Below are 16,604 nucleotides of genomic sequence, written 5' to 3'. Positions count from 1 at the left end.
ACGTATCGATACCGGGTCTCCTGCCTCCGACCGTTGCACTGTTCACGAGCGCTTTCTCCCGTGCCGCTACTGTACGCTGTTGGCTGCCCGGCGCGGCGCAGCTGGGTTAATGCGCGGCACGCGGTGGTGGTTGCGCCCGCGGGCCGGTCGATCTCCGAGAGGAGGTGCGCGTGGCGTGGGGATCCCGGCGCTGTGCGTAGGTAGGTCGTAGGCCGTGTCGACGAAAAAATTGCGGGAACTTGCAACAAAACAAGTGTGAAATTTGCTTTAAGGTTGTGGCAGCCAGGTCGTTGTAGTATAGTGGTGAGTATTCCCGCCTGTCACGCGGGTGACCCGGGTTCGATCCCCGGCAACGGCGACAAATCTTTTTATTTTCTGCAAGGAATTTTTTTTTTCTTCCGATAAATAGGCTCTCATTTTCGGTTCATTACCAGCACAGATTTTTTTTTTACTTTCGATAAGTGACATAATTTTATATCCCACCATACTAATATGTGCCAGATTTTTAGACAGCAAATTCAATCGGTCGTAGTGAAAGGTTGGATAAAGATTAAAATAGATGGTCACCCCTTTCCCAGCAAACATGGTATATATCAGCCGATCGACCCAGGGAGAGGTTCGATGAGAGGAGGAGGCAACTTCCATACCACGACAGAACCAGAATCACATCATCGGACATCATCAGGAAGTACCAGGATCGATAGGACTGGGAGATGAAGGGGTTGTTTAGTTGGCAAAAATTTTTGCTATAGAAGTTACATCGAACGTTTGACCAGATGTCGGAAGGTGGTTTTGGACACGAATGGAAAAATAAATTTTAGATTCCGTCTAGAAACCACGAGACGAATCTTTTGAGTCTAATTAATCTGTCATTAGCAAGTGTGACGACCCGTCTTGGTACAATAAACACTGGGACTGTCCCTTTTTCCAATTCTGCTAGGACCAAGATATGTGCCTTCCATTCATAGAAGATTGTCCTGAATGTAATCTTGGCAGACATGAGGGGAGTAGCTGATCAAGGAGCACACCAAAGTATCCGCTCAGCAATGACAGAAGGTATCAGCCAGGGAGGAAGCTGTCAGTTCATGAAAGGCTTAGGCCGATACATCAAGACTTTTTTGAAGACGAGGAGGAATTTCTGGATGATGAAAAGAAACAGCCGAAGCTTCAGTGGTGCCCTAGTGTTTTTTTTTTATACAGAGAATCAGAAAAGAAGGATGCAACGATTGAGGAACTGAAAGATGCAGGAAAAAGAAAGCTAGGAATCGGCCATGCAACGATCTAGGAAGATTAGGAAAGAGTGGAGAATGAAGTAAGAAGTGGCCAAACCTTCATCGGACGTGAGCATGATGTTCATACTGCCGGCTGAATACAGAGTATGAAGAAAGGAGAGGAGGCAACTGCACACATTTCTGCAAAGAGTTCTATTTTTTAACAAATACATACAGTGTGCTTCAGATCTTCAGAAGCTATTGCTGCATAGTCCCATGAGACGTCACACATAAAAGAAAGTCAAGTCCACGACTGGCAGCTGCAGCAGGCACTCCGATGGCGTGTAGGACAAGTAGGTTTTCTGGTCATGGCACCAGATGGGAAAAAAGCCACGGCATCGGGTCTTCCATCTTCAGACCTGAGATCGTCAGACACCTGCTTAATCAGGCTACCCCTGTTGGGCGCTTTTCATATATTCCCACGAAAAAACCAATTCTTTGATTTTCGTATCCAGCGTTTGATCATCCGTCTTATTTGAAAAAATTTTAAGAAATTTTTAAAAAATAGCCACACTTAAAGTACTATTTATGATTTATTATCTAATAAAAATAAAACTATTAATCGTAAATTTTTTAAATAAGACGAAGAGTCAAATATTATATGTAAAAAAATAGAAGATTGATTTATTTTAGGATGGAGGGACTATGTTGAGAACCCCTTCAGTGATGATAAAGTATTCTAAGCCAATGTCTCCTCGTCTAATGTATGCTATTTAAATAGTTATTAAAAAATTTCAAAAACTTTGTAAAGATATATGAATACATGCAAGTTCAAATATGGCTTCTACAATTCATAACAAAAATAACAAATTGAACTATAAATAGCATACGTATACTCACACTCATATTTGTTATGAAACGTAGAAGTCATATTTAAACTTGCATATTTATATAATAATATATCTCATATTAATCTATCTTTATAAACTTTTTAAAGCTTTTTTATAATTATTTAAATAACATATAATAGATGAGAGGACGTCCTATCGAGGTTTAAAATCACTCCCTTCGTAGCTGCCGTAAAGCAGATGGAATGAGTAAAGAAACATACTGTTCAAACGAGCAGTAGCAACTGCCCGCGCGAAACATGAAAGTCTGATATCATCTGTTCAACATGGTTACAGAGCGGGGCAACCGCGGTTTTGGTAATGCCATGTGACACTCAACCCAAGCGCATGTCTGAGGAGCTTTCCCTATCTGTAACTATTTTAAAAGCTGCTTCACCCAGAAGCTGCTTAAACGGTCCACAGCTTATGAGAATATGTAATTATAGATTCTGAAAAATAAACTAAAAATCCAGAAGCTAACTGCCAAGCAGCTGCTTTTCAGAATCTAAAACTCCTCAAACAGGCTCTAAATCAATTCCTTGGCCAAAAGTCCTCTCACTTCCTAGGGGTGAGGTGATTGTTAAAATAGTATACTTATAAATAAAAATAATTTATAAATAAAAATTTTATATATGTATTCTTATCGATCTAAAAGTCTAAAAGTTAAAAGTTATAACTGAAAAATAAATTTCAATAAAAAACTCAAAATCAACTCCAAAATCAAAATTAAAAATTCTATTTTGGCTTATGAGCACAAACAACCACGAAAAGATGAGGATGCCGGTTTGCCGTCTGGTTTGTCTCTATGATACAACACCGGCGCAGGGGCCCCTGATACAACTGATCAACATTAAGGCCGTTGAAACAACGTAACAGCGTACAAATGAATGAAATACTAGCGAACACAAACAACCAAGGAGCACCAGCTTTGAATAGGAACCGAACGAAGAGTTCAAGCAGACCCAAACTCCGCCATCCACTTTTCGTGTTTTTCTATATCAGCGGGTGATACACTCTTCTGAACCTTGGCCAGAGCTTCCTCAAAGTCACACATAGCCACTGGGTCTTTTGAGATCTCATCTTTTGACATATTCTTAATCTCATCACGGGTCTTGCCTGCAATTTTTCGTCTCATACCATTCATAGAAGCATCACGGCAAACATTTGTAAGGTCGTCACCACTATAGCCTTCTGTCCTCCGTGCAACTTCATCTATGTCAACATCAGTAGCAACCTGTCGATATAAAAGAGGCCTTAACAAACAACAGAAGGCATGCACAACACTTTTCATCCAAGTTGAGAAAGTAGTGAACAATATCTAGTCATCTTCACATACAATACAAGGCAGAATTCTAAGTAGAAAACTTTGATAGTTCAAGAACAAACTTCAGGGGCTCAAGGAAGGCCATAATACATGATATAATGCAGGCATGAAGCTTACGGTCAAAAAGTGTCATTTAATTTCGTGAGGCATGTACACAGCATGCATAGCAAAAACAACTCATAGAGGCATAACTGTCTATGCTGTGCAGAGGTGATGGTATGTCCGGGAACTGCACTGCTTGATTAAAGCAGCAATCATAAACTCGCAGAAGGAATAAACAAAAAGGTACTAGGATGAAATTGCAACACAGGAAAAGATAAGCAATATCATACCTCAACAGTTTTAAGATTAATGTTGATGAGTGCCTTTCTGCTTTCAAAATTTGGAAGTGGAATATAAATACGCTTCTCCAGCCTCCGTCTGAGAATTAAGAATGTCAGAGTTAGAGGCCATATGTGGACACCATTTGGAACATGACTAGTGAAAACTATGTGGTAACAGTAGTTACATTTAGCAAGTGCAATAACAGATACTTTGGATGCTACTTCTGATAGTACCAATCAGTTTAAGTGCTATTGACTAATTAGGAATTACTCCACGTCTCCACCCCCAAAAGGTGTACTAATTGGCTTAAGCTCTTGTGATTAATGAAAATGGTAAAAGTATAGAGTTTGAACCTAATTTCAGATATAAACACTTAGTCACTCAAACAAGTGATAACACTCGCATGCTTTGTTAACTTAGAACAGACGAAAATATATGTTCCTTCCCGGATTGCACGTTTGGCACAAGGCTTTTGAGGCCTGTTCGTAAGCTCAAATATTCTATGCTCTTAACCCACAAGAGTGGTGTAAAAAAACTGAAAATTAACCAGCACACAAACCACAGTTATTTACAGAAAATATGAGGAAATCAATAATCTAATTCCAATAGTAGCACCTCAAACAAACAATAAATACAATTGAATTTGTAACTTATATTGTGAATTTCCAAATATTTAGCAGACTCAATAGATTATGAAAGCAAATATGAGTGGAAAGGATTTGCCAACCTCAGTGCTTCATCAATATCCCATGGAAAGTTGGTAGCTGCCAGAACCATAACTATTTTCGGTTGACCATCTTCAGTGGTAGAACTATTATTTACACCATCTATTTGAACTAGAAGTTCAGACTTCACCCTCCTTGATGATTCATGCTCACCAGAAGCTCTGGACATTGGATAAAAAACTTAGTAAATACATTAATTCATACATCTGGTTATAGTATTTTCTAAGGGATTGACATGGTACTTTTTCTATGATGATCACAGCTTTGAGAAATGCAGGTAAGAAAGTATCTACTTTATTTTCCTGGTGAGCATTGTCTTCCAGAAAAATTGTAACAGAAACACAAATATGTTGCTTCTCTTGCAAGCAAAATATAAACACACACACACACACACACACACTATCCTATATACTGGGCAAAACATTGCATTCATGATTATGCTACAAAGTATTGAGAAAACTTTGATTGTCTTTGGAGACATTAATCAAGATGAACATGCATGGACGGATAGCATTCACATACCCTCGAGATGTGCAGAGGGAGTCAATTTCATCAATGAAGATTGTACTTGGGGCATAGAACCTTGCAAGATCAAATAAACAGCGGACCATGCGCTCACTCTCTCCCCTCCATTTAGAAGCCAGAGTTGCCGAAGAAACATTGAAGAATGTTGTGCCACATTCTGTAGCTACTGCCTTAGCTAGAAGAGTCTTTCCAGTACCAGGTGGACCAAACATTAGAACCCCTTTCCAAGGTCGGCGAATACCCTGGTCAGAAACAGAATGTATATGGATAGGATGAGGATCAAAACAACTTTAAACTGAATAACAAGGTCACATGTGAGAAGAAAAGACTGAACTGAATGCGATCAAAACCTGAAGCCATAATTGAGGGTAAGGCGATTTGAATGGCACATTTTGAAGTAGCCATAGTAAAATGTTCACTATGCATGCAAATACAGCTAACTTTCAAGCTACCAATTAAAGGCAGCAACAAGCACATGAAATGACAGATCATGCACTAATGTCCATAGCCATAACATTTACTAGCATCAAGAATAAGACGAAGGCAAGGTTGCAGAGCCCGGTAGAATAGCATAGTAAAAATCATTACCTGGAAATATTCAGGCATCCACAGAGGAAGTACAACTGCTTCCTCAAGGAGTCTTTTGGCCTCACTAAGTCCTGCAACATCATCCCATTTAACACCTGGGGTAGAATCCAGAACATCCCTTTCAAGCATGGCAGCCAGGTCCATATCTGGTCCTTCATATTGCGCCTTCTTGGACTTGCCTTCTTCAGCATCGCTACTCTGTAAGTAAATAATCAGAAAATACATGGTTTTTAAGAAACTTGAACACCATATAGAAGAACATATGCAGAACCTATCATCTAGTAGAGGAATGAGATAGGAAATTAAAAGGGAGTAGTGGTGGTGGTGGTGAATCTGCCACCTACCCCACCACCAAGGCACCAACCCTCTCCTACTTTTTAAAAGAAAAAATAACTTAGACATATATACCAAACCACTTTATTAACTCTACTTTAATAATATATTAATGATATTTTTAATAAGATCCCGTTGCAACGCATGGGTAATATGCTAGTAGTATGTAAATGAAGCTTTCAATGATCTTGTTTGGAGAATAAATGGATAGAGGCTCTAGGTTCTCCCACTTCAGTACAAGGCTAATTTCAAGAAAATGCCAACATATAGTACATCATCATATTTGTGCCTATGCAAAACGAATACAATAGCACAGCAGGAACCAAGGATAGATGATCATGGTAATGTTCCTACATTGAAGTTAAAAGAGAAAATCTCTGGCATGGGAAAAGGGACGACTCAAAATCACAATGCAACGGTAGGTGCTATGAACAAAGAAAGATAAGTTGGACTAAGTTGCATCAAGTGATTGCATTCCATAAAAATTGTTAACTTTGTATAACTAAGAGGGTATGTTCAAACTAATATTACATTCATATTCTGCGATATAAACACATAGATGATGTGAATTTATAGGTTTGCATTAGGCAGATAATAGGTGCTGATTTCAAAAGAAAAACAAGCAGTAAAAATACACTGAAGTTGTGTTTTGCCTATGGCAATGCATTTACAGAGGAAACTAAGAACAGAAACGCAGCATATTTGCTCATTTGAGAAGAACCAGTGCTCGACAGAAATTACCGCTGAATCAGCCTTGCTTGAACTTGACTTCCCTTTCCTCCCACCAGTGTTAGAGGCAGTTGATGATCCTGCCATAGAGTTCCCTTTACTTCCATTAGGTTTTGCACCACGACTAGGTGTTCCAGCCTTTGATGGACCCCGTGCCCAAGCTCCATCTTGGGAGGATTTTCTTGCACTAGATTGACCTCGTGCTGTCCTTCGATTTGGTGTATCTCTTGGTGGCGCCCAGACATCAGGATCATCAAAGGGAGCTGGTGATGATGTTGGATATTCATCCAATGGTTGGAAAACAAAGGATTTATTAGAGCGAATAGGAGGTGATGAGGACCGCTTTGCCCCAGGAGCTTCTTTAAAGGCCTTTAATTGAGCATCCAGCTGTTTCACGATTTCTACTTCATCACATATAGCTTTCTTACAGTTCATCCATTTTGTGCGAACCAGAGCATCATCCAATGTAGTTAGATGCCTGCACAATCAAGTCTTGTCTATCATAACATGGACCAACGAGAGAAATGCATTTATAAATCTTTTAAGTTATGTTCAAAAGTTGTCATATTCAGCATTGTATCTTCAAACATTTATGTAACCATTAAATGAAAAAAAACATGTGAATATCATTTTTAGCACAGCTTTTTTATTAAAAAAAATATCAATGGATGAATTCTGATGCAAGCACATGCTGTTCTAGTGAAAACAATACTTGTTCTCTCCAAATCAGCTAATAAATAAAGCATCGATGTTCAATAGGTTCAATGATGCAAATCTGAAGTGGTGAAATCACTAGGGTTTCCTGCAACGTCATTGAGCCACATCATCAGAAAATTATGGATCATGGGATGCATGTTTTCAAATAAAATGGGCTGTTCGATCAAGGAAATTAAGTTGGTCAAAAGATAGAACAGTGGACGTCAACTTCTGGAGCCTTCTAGTATTGTTGATGTTCTGAAGAAACAAAGGTGCAGTTTCTACCAAAATGTCCAAAGATGATTCAAACCCAACGCACCTAATTTAACCGGTATCACATAACATTGCCTGATTGATCTTTAGCACCCAACCATAAACCATAGTTTCAACGTTATTAGATAACATTGCTTGATTGATCTCTAGCACTCAATCATAAACCCCAGTTTACTGCGTCACTTTGGGCACTTATACATCAAAATCATAAAATGTACCAACTTCAGTTAAACTACTCAGTTTCACCTAAGCCATACTAGGTTTGTCCCAAAATATAAGTATTTCTAGTTTGTTTAGCACAGATTAAAGTTGGAAAAAAGACTAGGTGCTCCTTAATAAATGAGAAATGGATGAGATTGGGAGGTAGGGGAGGATAATATGGAATTTCGAATGTGAAGCGATTGATAGAACACGCAGTAATGTGAATAGTGCCAAAAATATTTAGGGGGTGTTTGTTTCTAGGGGCTAAACTTTAGCCCCTAGTCACATCGGATGTTTGGATACTTATTAAGAATAGTAAACTTAGATTATTAATAAAACTCATCCATAATCTTGGACTAATTCACGACACGAATCTAATGAGGCTAATTAATCCATAATTAGCCTATGTGATGCTACAGTAAACATTTGCTAATTATAGATTAATTAGGCTCAAAAAATTCGTCTCGCGGATTAGCTCTCATTTATGAAATTAATTTTTTTATTAGTCTATGTTTAATACTTCAAATTAGTGTCCAAACATTCGATGTGACATGGGGCTAAAAAGTTTAGCCCCATCAAAACAACCCCATTTCGGTACAATATTCAAATCGCAGAAATGATTATATTTTGGCACGGAGGAGCACATGGAGAACGAACTAGCCAACACCAATTCTTTCCACGAAGCACATTTTGACTATAATCCACTAACCCGCGGCAGTCAAATGGCTCAGCCACGCATAAATCTATAGCTGTGCGACCAAACGCACAGATCCGCACGGGGGGCCGGACGCCATGAATCGTTCCAAATTCGGGATCACCGCACACGCCTAACCGCGACTGAATCGAGAGATGGGGGAGAAGGGTAGCAGGGATGCCCGGCTTCACGCGGGCCGGTGGCGAATGCCAGGGGAGCGAGCTCACTTGTTGATCTGGGCGATGGCGCCGTCGAAGAAGATGATGGAGGTGTCGTAGAGGCCCTCGAGCGCGTAGTCCCGCGCGAGCTTGAGGTGGTCCTGCAGCCCCGCGAGCGCGCTCACCATCTCCGCCGCCGCCGCCTCGATCCGGGGAGTGGGGTGTAGGGTTCCGGCGAGGCGCGACGGGGGGCAAGGCGACGTGAGAGGGGAGAGCCGCCGTGCGAACAGCGGATGCGGTGCGGTGGCTTCACCTGATTCGAAATTTTTTTGGGCGAAAAGATGAGGCGCTGCTCGATGGGGCTGGAGTCACCGCACCGACGTGTCGTCCTCCTCCTTTCTCTCTCAGGCCCGCGACGATGACACGGACACTCGAGCAGCCATTGTCAGTGTCACTGGGCCCACTTGTCATTCGTGGGCCCACCGGCTGTGCCATTGCGAGAGATCGCGCGTGTGTGGATAGTCGTGTGGAGCTGTGAATAATGTGTGGTTTTCAAGTTTCAACGGCTGAAGTCGGGACGTTTTCTGGAGGGTAGCGTGAAACTGATCGTTGAAGTCGGGTTATTTTGTTACGTTCCAACATCAATATCGATAAATCAACCAACCTCAAGTGAACATAAGCAAAACCTGCACCATTCACTTAGATATTCCTGGTACAAATCAAGAAGAAAATACTTTAGACTAAAAAAAAATCTCAGTGGACAGCTTAACCTGAACAAAAATGATGAGAGAATAATAAGTTATCCACTAAAGTTAACCTGAACAAAAAAGAATTCCGTTGCCGGGACTCGAACCCGGGTCTCTCGGGTGAGAGCCGAGTATCCTAACCAGCTAGACTACAACGGATCTGTTTGAGTGAGTCGTTATTTTAGCTATATTCTTTGCCAACATCAAAATGCAAAATGAAGCAAACACATCACGGACGCAGTTCAGAAATATGAATTGGGCAACAGGAGAAAAACGCGATTCCGATTTCCTTATGAATAGACAGAGAGATTTCGTATACATCAAATTTACACGTTTAACACTTGTTCGAACCATAAAAACGAAGGGTCTAGTGGCGCTTGGTCGGAACATGTGGTCTCAGAAAGATCAGAGACCCCAAACTCCACTACGGGTCAGAGAATCCATCTCAGCATTTTTTACATTCAGGACTCATCTACCCCACATGGGATTCCTCTGTTCGTCTATGTCAATGACCAGCAGGTGCTCCGGGTTCGAGCCGTTTGGTCCCTCTTTGTATAGCGTCGGCAAATATGCGTGGTATGCTGGTAGGTAGCGTGATACAAAATCCATAACCTGCAAGAATTACCAGATGCATGTTACCTAGCTGATCAAAAGCATTAGGAAGAGCATCCAAAATAGTAGTAAGTGGATAGATGCATATATAACGTTGAGGAGGAGAAAAAAACAAGTGAATGGCATGAAAATGTTATGCCGAAGAATACACCAGCGAATCCAATATTAGTAACAGATCTTCTTGCTCAACTTTCAGTTGAAGGGATGAACCTTCTTTCCCAGTCATGGGAACTCTCCGCTTTCTTTCAATTATCAACACCGAATACCAGTATGCTACATTAACAGTTCTTTTTAAACTCAACTATACTGATGTGAGTGGCGTACCTTTCCAGTTTGGCCACAACTGACAACTGAATTCAGGGGGAGATATTCCTATTTGATGACAATTTGTCTCGCTAGTATTCGAATTTACTACTTTACTTTTTTTCTTTAAAAAAAAAGAATCAAAACCCGGCCTCTACATACAAAACAGGTGTACACAGCCACGACCCGGCCTCTATTAGTTTACTGGACAAGCAGTAACAGTAAGGCATTGGCCAATTATCTAACTAGTAAGTCAAGGAAGCCAATAGGAAGTTATGATGAACGCATGGCTATGTGAGAAACAAACCTCCTCATCAGACATTCCTGGCTTCCCATCTGCTCTCATAGCTATCTCTGCCTGCAAATCCAAAGAACATTAGAAAATTGCCAATTCATTGTTGTGCATTTTCTGACACTTAGTCGGATAAATCTGGCAATGACCTGCAGTCTCCACTGGTATACGCAGCTAGGTTCCTTTATTTTTATGACCATCCAAGACCCAATGAACCTGTCCCATGCATCGTAATATGCCTGAAGGTTCTTATTAACCACCTCAAGCTGAAGATGAAAAAAAAAGGCAAGTCATATTCAAGTTAAAAAAAACAAACAAATCGGGCAATGTGATAGTATCAGAAACCCGCCTGAGGGTCCACTGCTTTCACAACTTCATTTGGAAGAGGTTTAAATCCAAGCATCCATCCTTCAAAAAGAACCACCTAGGCAGAAAGACAGACACACAAAAAGAAGTTGAAAAATTGTGTAGTCCGTATTCCTCATCTCAAAATGCCCTAAAGCTAAACATGAATTACCTCTATGGGCCCTTCAACCTCTGGCCATGTTGAAGGATCAGCCCGATCACCTCTTCCGCCAAAAGCAGACTACATGGACATGTGACATGTATCATGCAGCTGCTCAATTATAAACATCAGTTAGATGAGGATAACTTCAACCTTTTACCTTGTCATACCGTGGAACCTTCATCTTCATACCTAAACATATTGTAACTTCAGTGATAGACTATTTTTTGTAGAATCTAGGATTCATGTAATTTAAAATAATTTCCCCAAAAATAAAAGAGTGCATTTATATGCGTGGATGTTCAAACCGAAAATGAATTGGTTTGGAGATGATACAGATGTATACTTATTCAAAACAAGTACCTTCTTTAGTTAGTTTAGTCAGGGATTCGAGTGTTTCAACAGAGAACGGGAGATCATGGCTTCCAGCATTTCCACGAAACTGGAAAGTTTTGATCATTTACTCAGTCCGTTGTACAATACTTGAAATAGAATAGTATGTGATGGACTGGGGGTGTTGTTTTACCTCGAGAAGAGCATTTCCAGGATTACTTTCCCTCAATTTAGCCTGGACATATTCTTTAAAACTTTCAATAATTTGTCCAGTACTAGAAATAATGTACATTGTAATACAATGGAACTGATAGTTGCACTATGTTTGAAGACCATACCTGGTCTGCTGCTGTCAAATAGAAGTCATCAATAGATAATGTGGCAGATTTACTGAGGCACAGAAAAGTTTCTCTTAAATTCCATTGATACAGGTAAACAAAACATAATGAGACTAGTATGACAAGAAGAACTCACCTACCAGAAAACCGAAAAAGATAATCAAGCGCGAAAACAAGAGTTGTCTTCCCACTGCCTTGGGGAGCGCTGACCCCAATCTACACATCGCAAAGACGATCCATTTACGAAATGTGAACTAAAAATAGATAAAATGTTTGGTAAAATTATCCCCTTTTTTGTCATAACTTCAATCCGTGGCCCATCAACCACAAGATTTGTCTTTTGCGATTATTGATCAAAGCATAGATGCTTCATGGTGAAATAATTTCGTGATATATAAGCATAAAGCAGAAGAATATGTTCTATGTCCACCTGGTGGAACATGCCATGAGAGGTTTGGATGCTATTGGCACTAGTGGGCAAAGCTACATGTCAGATTCATCGGCTTCTTCTATGAACGACTATGAGAAAAAAAAAAAGTTTCATGTGCATACCACTAATGGCGGGATCTCGTCCCCCTCGTTGTACTTCGACCTGTGCTCCGTGACCTGGTCCTCGCACCAGAGGAAGACGGGGATGTAGAAGTGGTATATCCTGGCCTTCTCCGACTCCGACAGGTGGAGCTCGTTAAGGCGGAACAGCCGCGCCACCTGCACCCCGCAGCGCAGCCACCGGTCGATGGACTCGGCGATCTTCTCCTTGGTGTAGCCGATCCTCTCCACGAGCGGGCCGCTGCAGATGAAGTCGTACAGGTCCTGGACGGAGGAGATGAGCGCCGGGGGCGACGCCGGGGCGGAGCGCGGCGGCGCCACCCCCGCCTGGCCGTGATCCGGGCATGACAGGAAAGCTGGCGCAAAGAATCAAACAAGGTGGTCAGTGGAAATGGCGAAAGGAACCGTGATTTGGGCGGCGGTGCTGCTGCCGCCTTTCTTGATCCTAGCGTCGAACAAAGATTACCATCCATGCAGTTGCAACACCTAACGAAATCGACGATGAAATAACTAGCAAAAGGGCCAAATCTTTGAAGGGGTCTTGACCACAGAGAAAGACGGATGTGCAAGAGTTTTATATGGATCATCAAAAAAATGCTCGCGCTACGAAAGTTGGTAAAGAAATGGTTCGTCGAGTCATACGCATCCAAGGTATACGTTTGCAAAACACCATGGCACAAGCGTTCTTATCCGCTTTCTTCAGCCGGCTACGACGCGAGCACGGAAAAAGCCAAACCTCGAGGCAATAAACAACAGAAAACAAACGAAGTTACGAAACAGCAGGCGTGCTAACTCCACAGCTCTCACAGGCCAGCGCAGCACGAAACAGTTCTGAAGACGAGCCAAAAAGCCCAAAGGAGAGTTGCGTTGGTTGCCACAGTGCGCCGCAGCAGTCGTTACTCGTCGTACGCACGCAGGCAGGAAAAATAATATGATTTTTCTTTCTATGCTGCCTGAGTCGCTAACCTTTTCTCGACGGAGTGGTGGCGGTCACGGTGAGGGAGCAGGCCGAGGCCATCGCCGCCGCCGCCGCCCTGGGATGGTAAGGCTTGGCGCGGAGGAGCGGCGCGGAGTTGGGCGAGGAGACGACCGCGGCGGCGGCGGCATGGTGCGGGGCGGCATGGAGCGGCGTCATCGCGCTCTCCCGGATCGACGTGCAGTGGGCGGGACTGCGGGGAGGACGTGGGGTGGAGGTGGGCGGGCGGAGGGGATTTTTCAGGATTGGGCGCGGAGTGCAGGGAGCCTCTCGATGCAGTTCCTGCAGCGCGGCACTCCGCCGGTCGCTTTCTCGCGAGAGCCGAGGCCGTCAAACCGTGGTTCGCCGCTTTGCCCACTCCTCTTCCTTCTTCTTCTTCTCCTCCTCCTCCTCCTCCTCCTCCCAGGTGCCCCGCGCACGTACGCAGCCGGCGCAAAGTTTTTGGTTGGCTTCGGCTTCGAGTCGGGTTCGCGTTAACCGCGGTAACCGCGCACTCACGGCTTCGGATAACAGCGGTAACCGGGTTTAAATTTAAGAAAAATTTAAAAAAATTGAGAAAATTTAATGAAAAAATATATGTTGTATATATTGATACATAGTGTAGTTTTGTCAAAGAAATTAATAAAAAAATGTATTCCCGGCGTAATTAAAAATCATAAACGAGTATTTTAGGAAACAAAATTAAAAAATAGCCTATTACAAGTAATATTTTATAGAAAGATGGTCATGAATATATTTTGTTGAGTCATTATTAATTTACACTAAACACTTGGGTACATAATGTTGAAATACAAATATACAACGATGCATATATGAAATATATATAGAGAAAAATTATACGTGCATGTTAGTTTTATTTGTAATAATGAGTAGTAGGTATAGTTGTGATGTAGCAATCAAAATAAAGTTGTCGTTACTTGTTATTGGAGTGAATTATTTGGTGAAGGGTGATATGCCAGTGTATGTTTGTATATTGTAATATCAAGAATTTAGAAAGTATCATGTGAAATTTTCTTGTTTTCTCCATAACATGTCTTATTGTCATAAATATAGTCACAAAATATTTTCCTTATTTTCATGTATTTTTTTAGATTTTTTAAAGTTTTTTTTTGCATTTGACATCACATCTGCGGTCTTCTCGTGGTAACCGCGGTTTTGGCTAAAAAACCGCGCGGTAAGCCACGGTAATCGCTGTTCTCATGTGTTGTTCCAGCAAGTAGTTACCGCGGTTTTCATGGCTTACCGCGCGGTAAGCCGCAAAAACTGCACGAGTTTAAATTCAAATTTTTTGGATTCAAATTCATCACGGTTTTTGCGGTTACCGTGCGAGATCCGTGGGAGCGCGGTACCGCGGTTTTGGCGGCTTGCGTGGTAAGGACTACCTCAATTTATCTATTAAAATATGAAGATAAATAACATTATAACAAAACAACATACTTCATCCGTCCCCATTTTTGCATTGTTTATGTTCGATGTTTTTTATCTTCCGTCTTATTTAAAAAATAATATAATTAGTATTTTTATTGTTTTTAGATGATAAAGTATAAATAACACTTTATGTGTGACTATTTTTTAAAAAAATATTAATATTTTAAATAAGATGAATGGTTAAATATTGGATATGAAACTCCACGAATGCTTATTGGAACGGAGGTAGTAGTATTTTTAACTAAAACCGGCAGGAGAATTACCAATTATATTCTAATCCCGGGTTACATGAAAAAATCATGGTCGGTAACGCCGCAAAACGCACAAACAACGTACATCTCAACCAATAACTAAAGAAAACGACAAACCCCAACAGAAGGCAGCGTTGCTGAATTGTCATAAAAGCCACACCACGACTCTGATTTTATAAGCACTCATGTCACAAAACAACTTAGTAGAAGGAACTTTTATGGAAGACATTTTTTAAAAGTGCAGAGCAAATACTCCCCCGTAAAAAATATTTGCCCATTTAGGTCAACATTATTATATCTAGACCCTCGATAATTTCTTAAATGCTTAGTTTAAATACAAAATAAATAATACACATAGATTCTCCTCAAGAAGTAATGTCATAATATCATAAACTTATTAGATTTTATAAATTTATTTTAACACAAAATTATTTATCAGAATTTTAAAAGTTTGACAAATATTATCCTAAATCATAAATATTTTTTTTGACCGAATTGAGTAATAAGATGAGCAAGATGAAAAAAAAATGTCTATTTAGGGTATTTGGTTTCCTACGTTCACGCTTTGTTGTGCTCGAAATTATATGTTATTTATGGGCGAGTTTCATTTTGATTATCATTTAATACTAAAGTTTTACGTGGGACCATTCAACTTACATTTATATTAGATAAGATAATTTCATAATTTATCTCACTTTCAACCATCCAAACCCTCTTATTTATAACTATGTCTAGCCATTACTTCGGCAAAATAAGATAATTTCATAATTTATCTCACTTTCGACCATCCAAACCCTCTTATTTATAACTATGTCTAGCCATTACTTCGGCAAAAATATGGTTAATGCATTGGGTTGCTAAAACCGATATGCTAAATTGGTTTAGAGTGGTCCAAATATTAACACAGATATTTTATCTCGTCCAAAGTATAATAATAATAATAATAATAATAATAATAATAATAATAATAATAATAATAATAATAATAATAATAATAATAATAATAATAGAGTGGTCTAAAATGAAACTTCGATAATAAAACATGTCTCAAAATACAATTCACGAATTATGTATTTACTTGAGTGGTCCGTCCATCATTAATCAAAAAGCCAAGTAAAGGTGTCTATCATGAAGTAAAATTGCTGTGAGATCCTCCAAAAGAAAACACCAATTGCGTGGAGCAATAGAACAAAGATGTCATAGGCACGCACAAATCGCAACGGACAAACCTCATCACGATGAGTGCAACTACACAGAGTGTTCTCTTTCTCATTATAGTTTCTTACTCGCTCGGTTTCGTAATTTTTATTGTTTTAGATAATAACGTGGACAAATATTTAAAACTTAAATAACTTCTAAAATATTAATTTATAAAACTTAAATATTGTTTTATATAAGTCATAAAAAGTATTTTAATAGAAAATCATAATTAAAGATAAAATTATGCGCTCGTGTCACTAATACGTACCCTCAGTGGGTTAATACACATGTGAACGTATACATTTATATTGTGTTTCAAATTAAAAAGGAAATAATAACGTATACATTAATACCGTAATTTTTTTAGAAGAAATAGTCAGCAAAGGGTTCTCGTGGCTCTTGC

At 40.2% G+C, this 16,604-nt stretch overlaps 2 protein-coding genes and 2 non-coding genes across 5 annotated transcripts; 1 reads left to right on the top strand and 3 right to left on the bottom strand.

Annotated features, from left to right (window-relative positions):
* Nucleotides 1-286: 286 nt before the first annotated feature.
* Nucleotides 287-358, top strand: TRNAD-GUC. The gene has a single exon. It is a non-coding gene; the product is annotated as a tRNA-Asp (tRNA).
* A 2,458-nt stretch (nucleotides 359-2,816) lies between these two features.
* LOC102710250 (katanin p60 ATPase-containing subunit A1) lies at nucleotides 2,817-9,006 on the bottom strand. The gene is made up of 7 exons (XM_006644466.3): nucleotides 8,738-9,006; nucleotides 6,659-7,124; nucleotides 5,585-5,782; nucleotides 4,994-5,238; nucleotides 4,474-4,632; nucleotides 3,755-3,842; nucleotides 2,817-3,332 (listed from the first exon to the last, which is right to left on the bottom strand). The coding sequence occupies exons 1-7, from the start codon at nucleotides 8,854-8,856 to the stop codon at nucleotides 3,051-3,053; spliced, it is 1,557 nt and encodes a 518-aa protein (XP_006644529.1). The 5' UTR covers nucleotides 8,857-9,006; the 3' UTR covers nucleotides 2,817-3,050.
* A 494-nt stretch (nucleotides 9,007-9,500) lies between these two features.
* TRNAE-CUC lies at nucleotides 9,501-9,573 on the bottom strand. Its single transcript has one exon. It is a non-coding gene; the product is annotated as a tRNA-Glu (tRNA).
* Nucleotides 9,574-9,691: 118 nt separating this feature from the next.
* Nucleotides 9,692-13,685, bottom strand: LOC102709969 (D-glycerate 3-kinase, chloroplastic). 2 transcript variants are annotated; one of them, XM_015832796.2, is made up of 12 exons: nucleotides 13,313-13,685; nucleotides 12,350-12,702; nucleotides 11,934-12,013; nucleotides 11,798-11,849; nucleotides 11,653-11,694; nucleotides 11,490-11,568; nucleotides 11,287-11,318; nucleotides 11,139-11,207; nucleotides 10,971-11,045; nucleotides 10,771-10,887; nucleotides 10,637-10,687; nucleotides 9,692-10,026 (listed from the first exon to the last, which is right to left on the bottom strand). In XM_015832796.2, exons 1-12 carry the CDS (start codon nucleotides 13,479-13,481, stop codon nucleotides 9,883-9,885), a joined length of 1,263 nt encoding a protein of 420 aa, XP_015688282.2. In that variant the 5' UTR covers nucleotides 13,482-13,685; the 3' UTR covers nucleotides 9,692-9,882. The 2 variants fall into 2 exon arrangements, with proteins under 2 accessions (XP_015688282.2, XP_015688281.1); XM_015832795.2 differs by lacking the exon at nucleotides 13,313-13,685 and adding an exon at nucleotides 12,813-12,971.
* Between the last annotated feature and the right edge of the window lie 2,919 nt (nucleotides 13,686-16,604).

Source organism: Oryza brachyantha, chromosome 1, assembly GCF_000231095.2.
Source record: "Oryza brachyantha chromosome 1, ObraRS2, whole genome shotgun sequence".
Classification (NCBI taxonomy): Eukaryota; Viridiplantae; Streptophyta; class Magnoliopsida; order Poales; family Poaceae; genus Oryza; species Oryza brachyantha.
This window is presented reverse-complemented; position numbering and strand designations above follow the sequence as displayed.

Bases quoted from the DNA above. Each gene is read 5' to 3' on its own strand.
- LOC102709969 (XM_015832796.2), bottom strand. From the start codon at position 13,481: ATGACGCCGCTCCATGCCGCCCCGCACCATGCCGCCGCCGCCGCGGTC. The intron at 11,046-11,138 runs GTAATTCATGTT...CTTTCTGCCTAG, and splicing joins AGGTTGAAGGGCCCATAGAG to GTGGTTCTTTTTGAAGGATG. The intron at 10,688-10,770 runs GTCATTGCCAGA...TTGGATTTGCAG, and splicing joins TATACCAGTGGAGACTGCAG to GCAGAGATAGCTATGAGAGC.
- LOC102710250 (XM_006644466.3), bottom strand. From the start codon at position 8,856: ATGGTGAGCGCGCTCGCGGGGCTGCAGGACCACCTCAAGCTCGCGCGG. The intron at 7,125-8,737 runs GTGAGCTCGCTC...TTGATTGTGCAG, and splicing joins GCCATCGCCCAGATCAACAA to GCATCTAACTACATTGGATG. The intron at 3,843-4,473 runs GTTGGCAAATCC...CTTAATTCTCAG, and splicing joins GATATTGATGAAGCACTGAG to ACGGAGGCTGGAGAAGCGTA.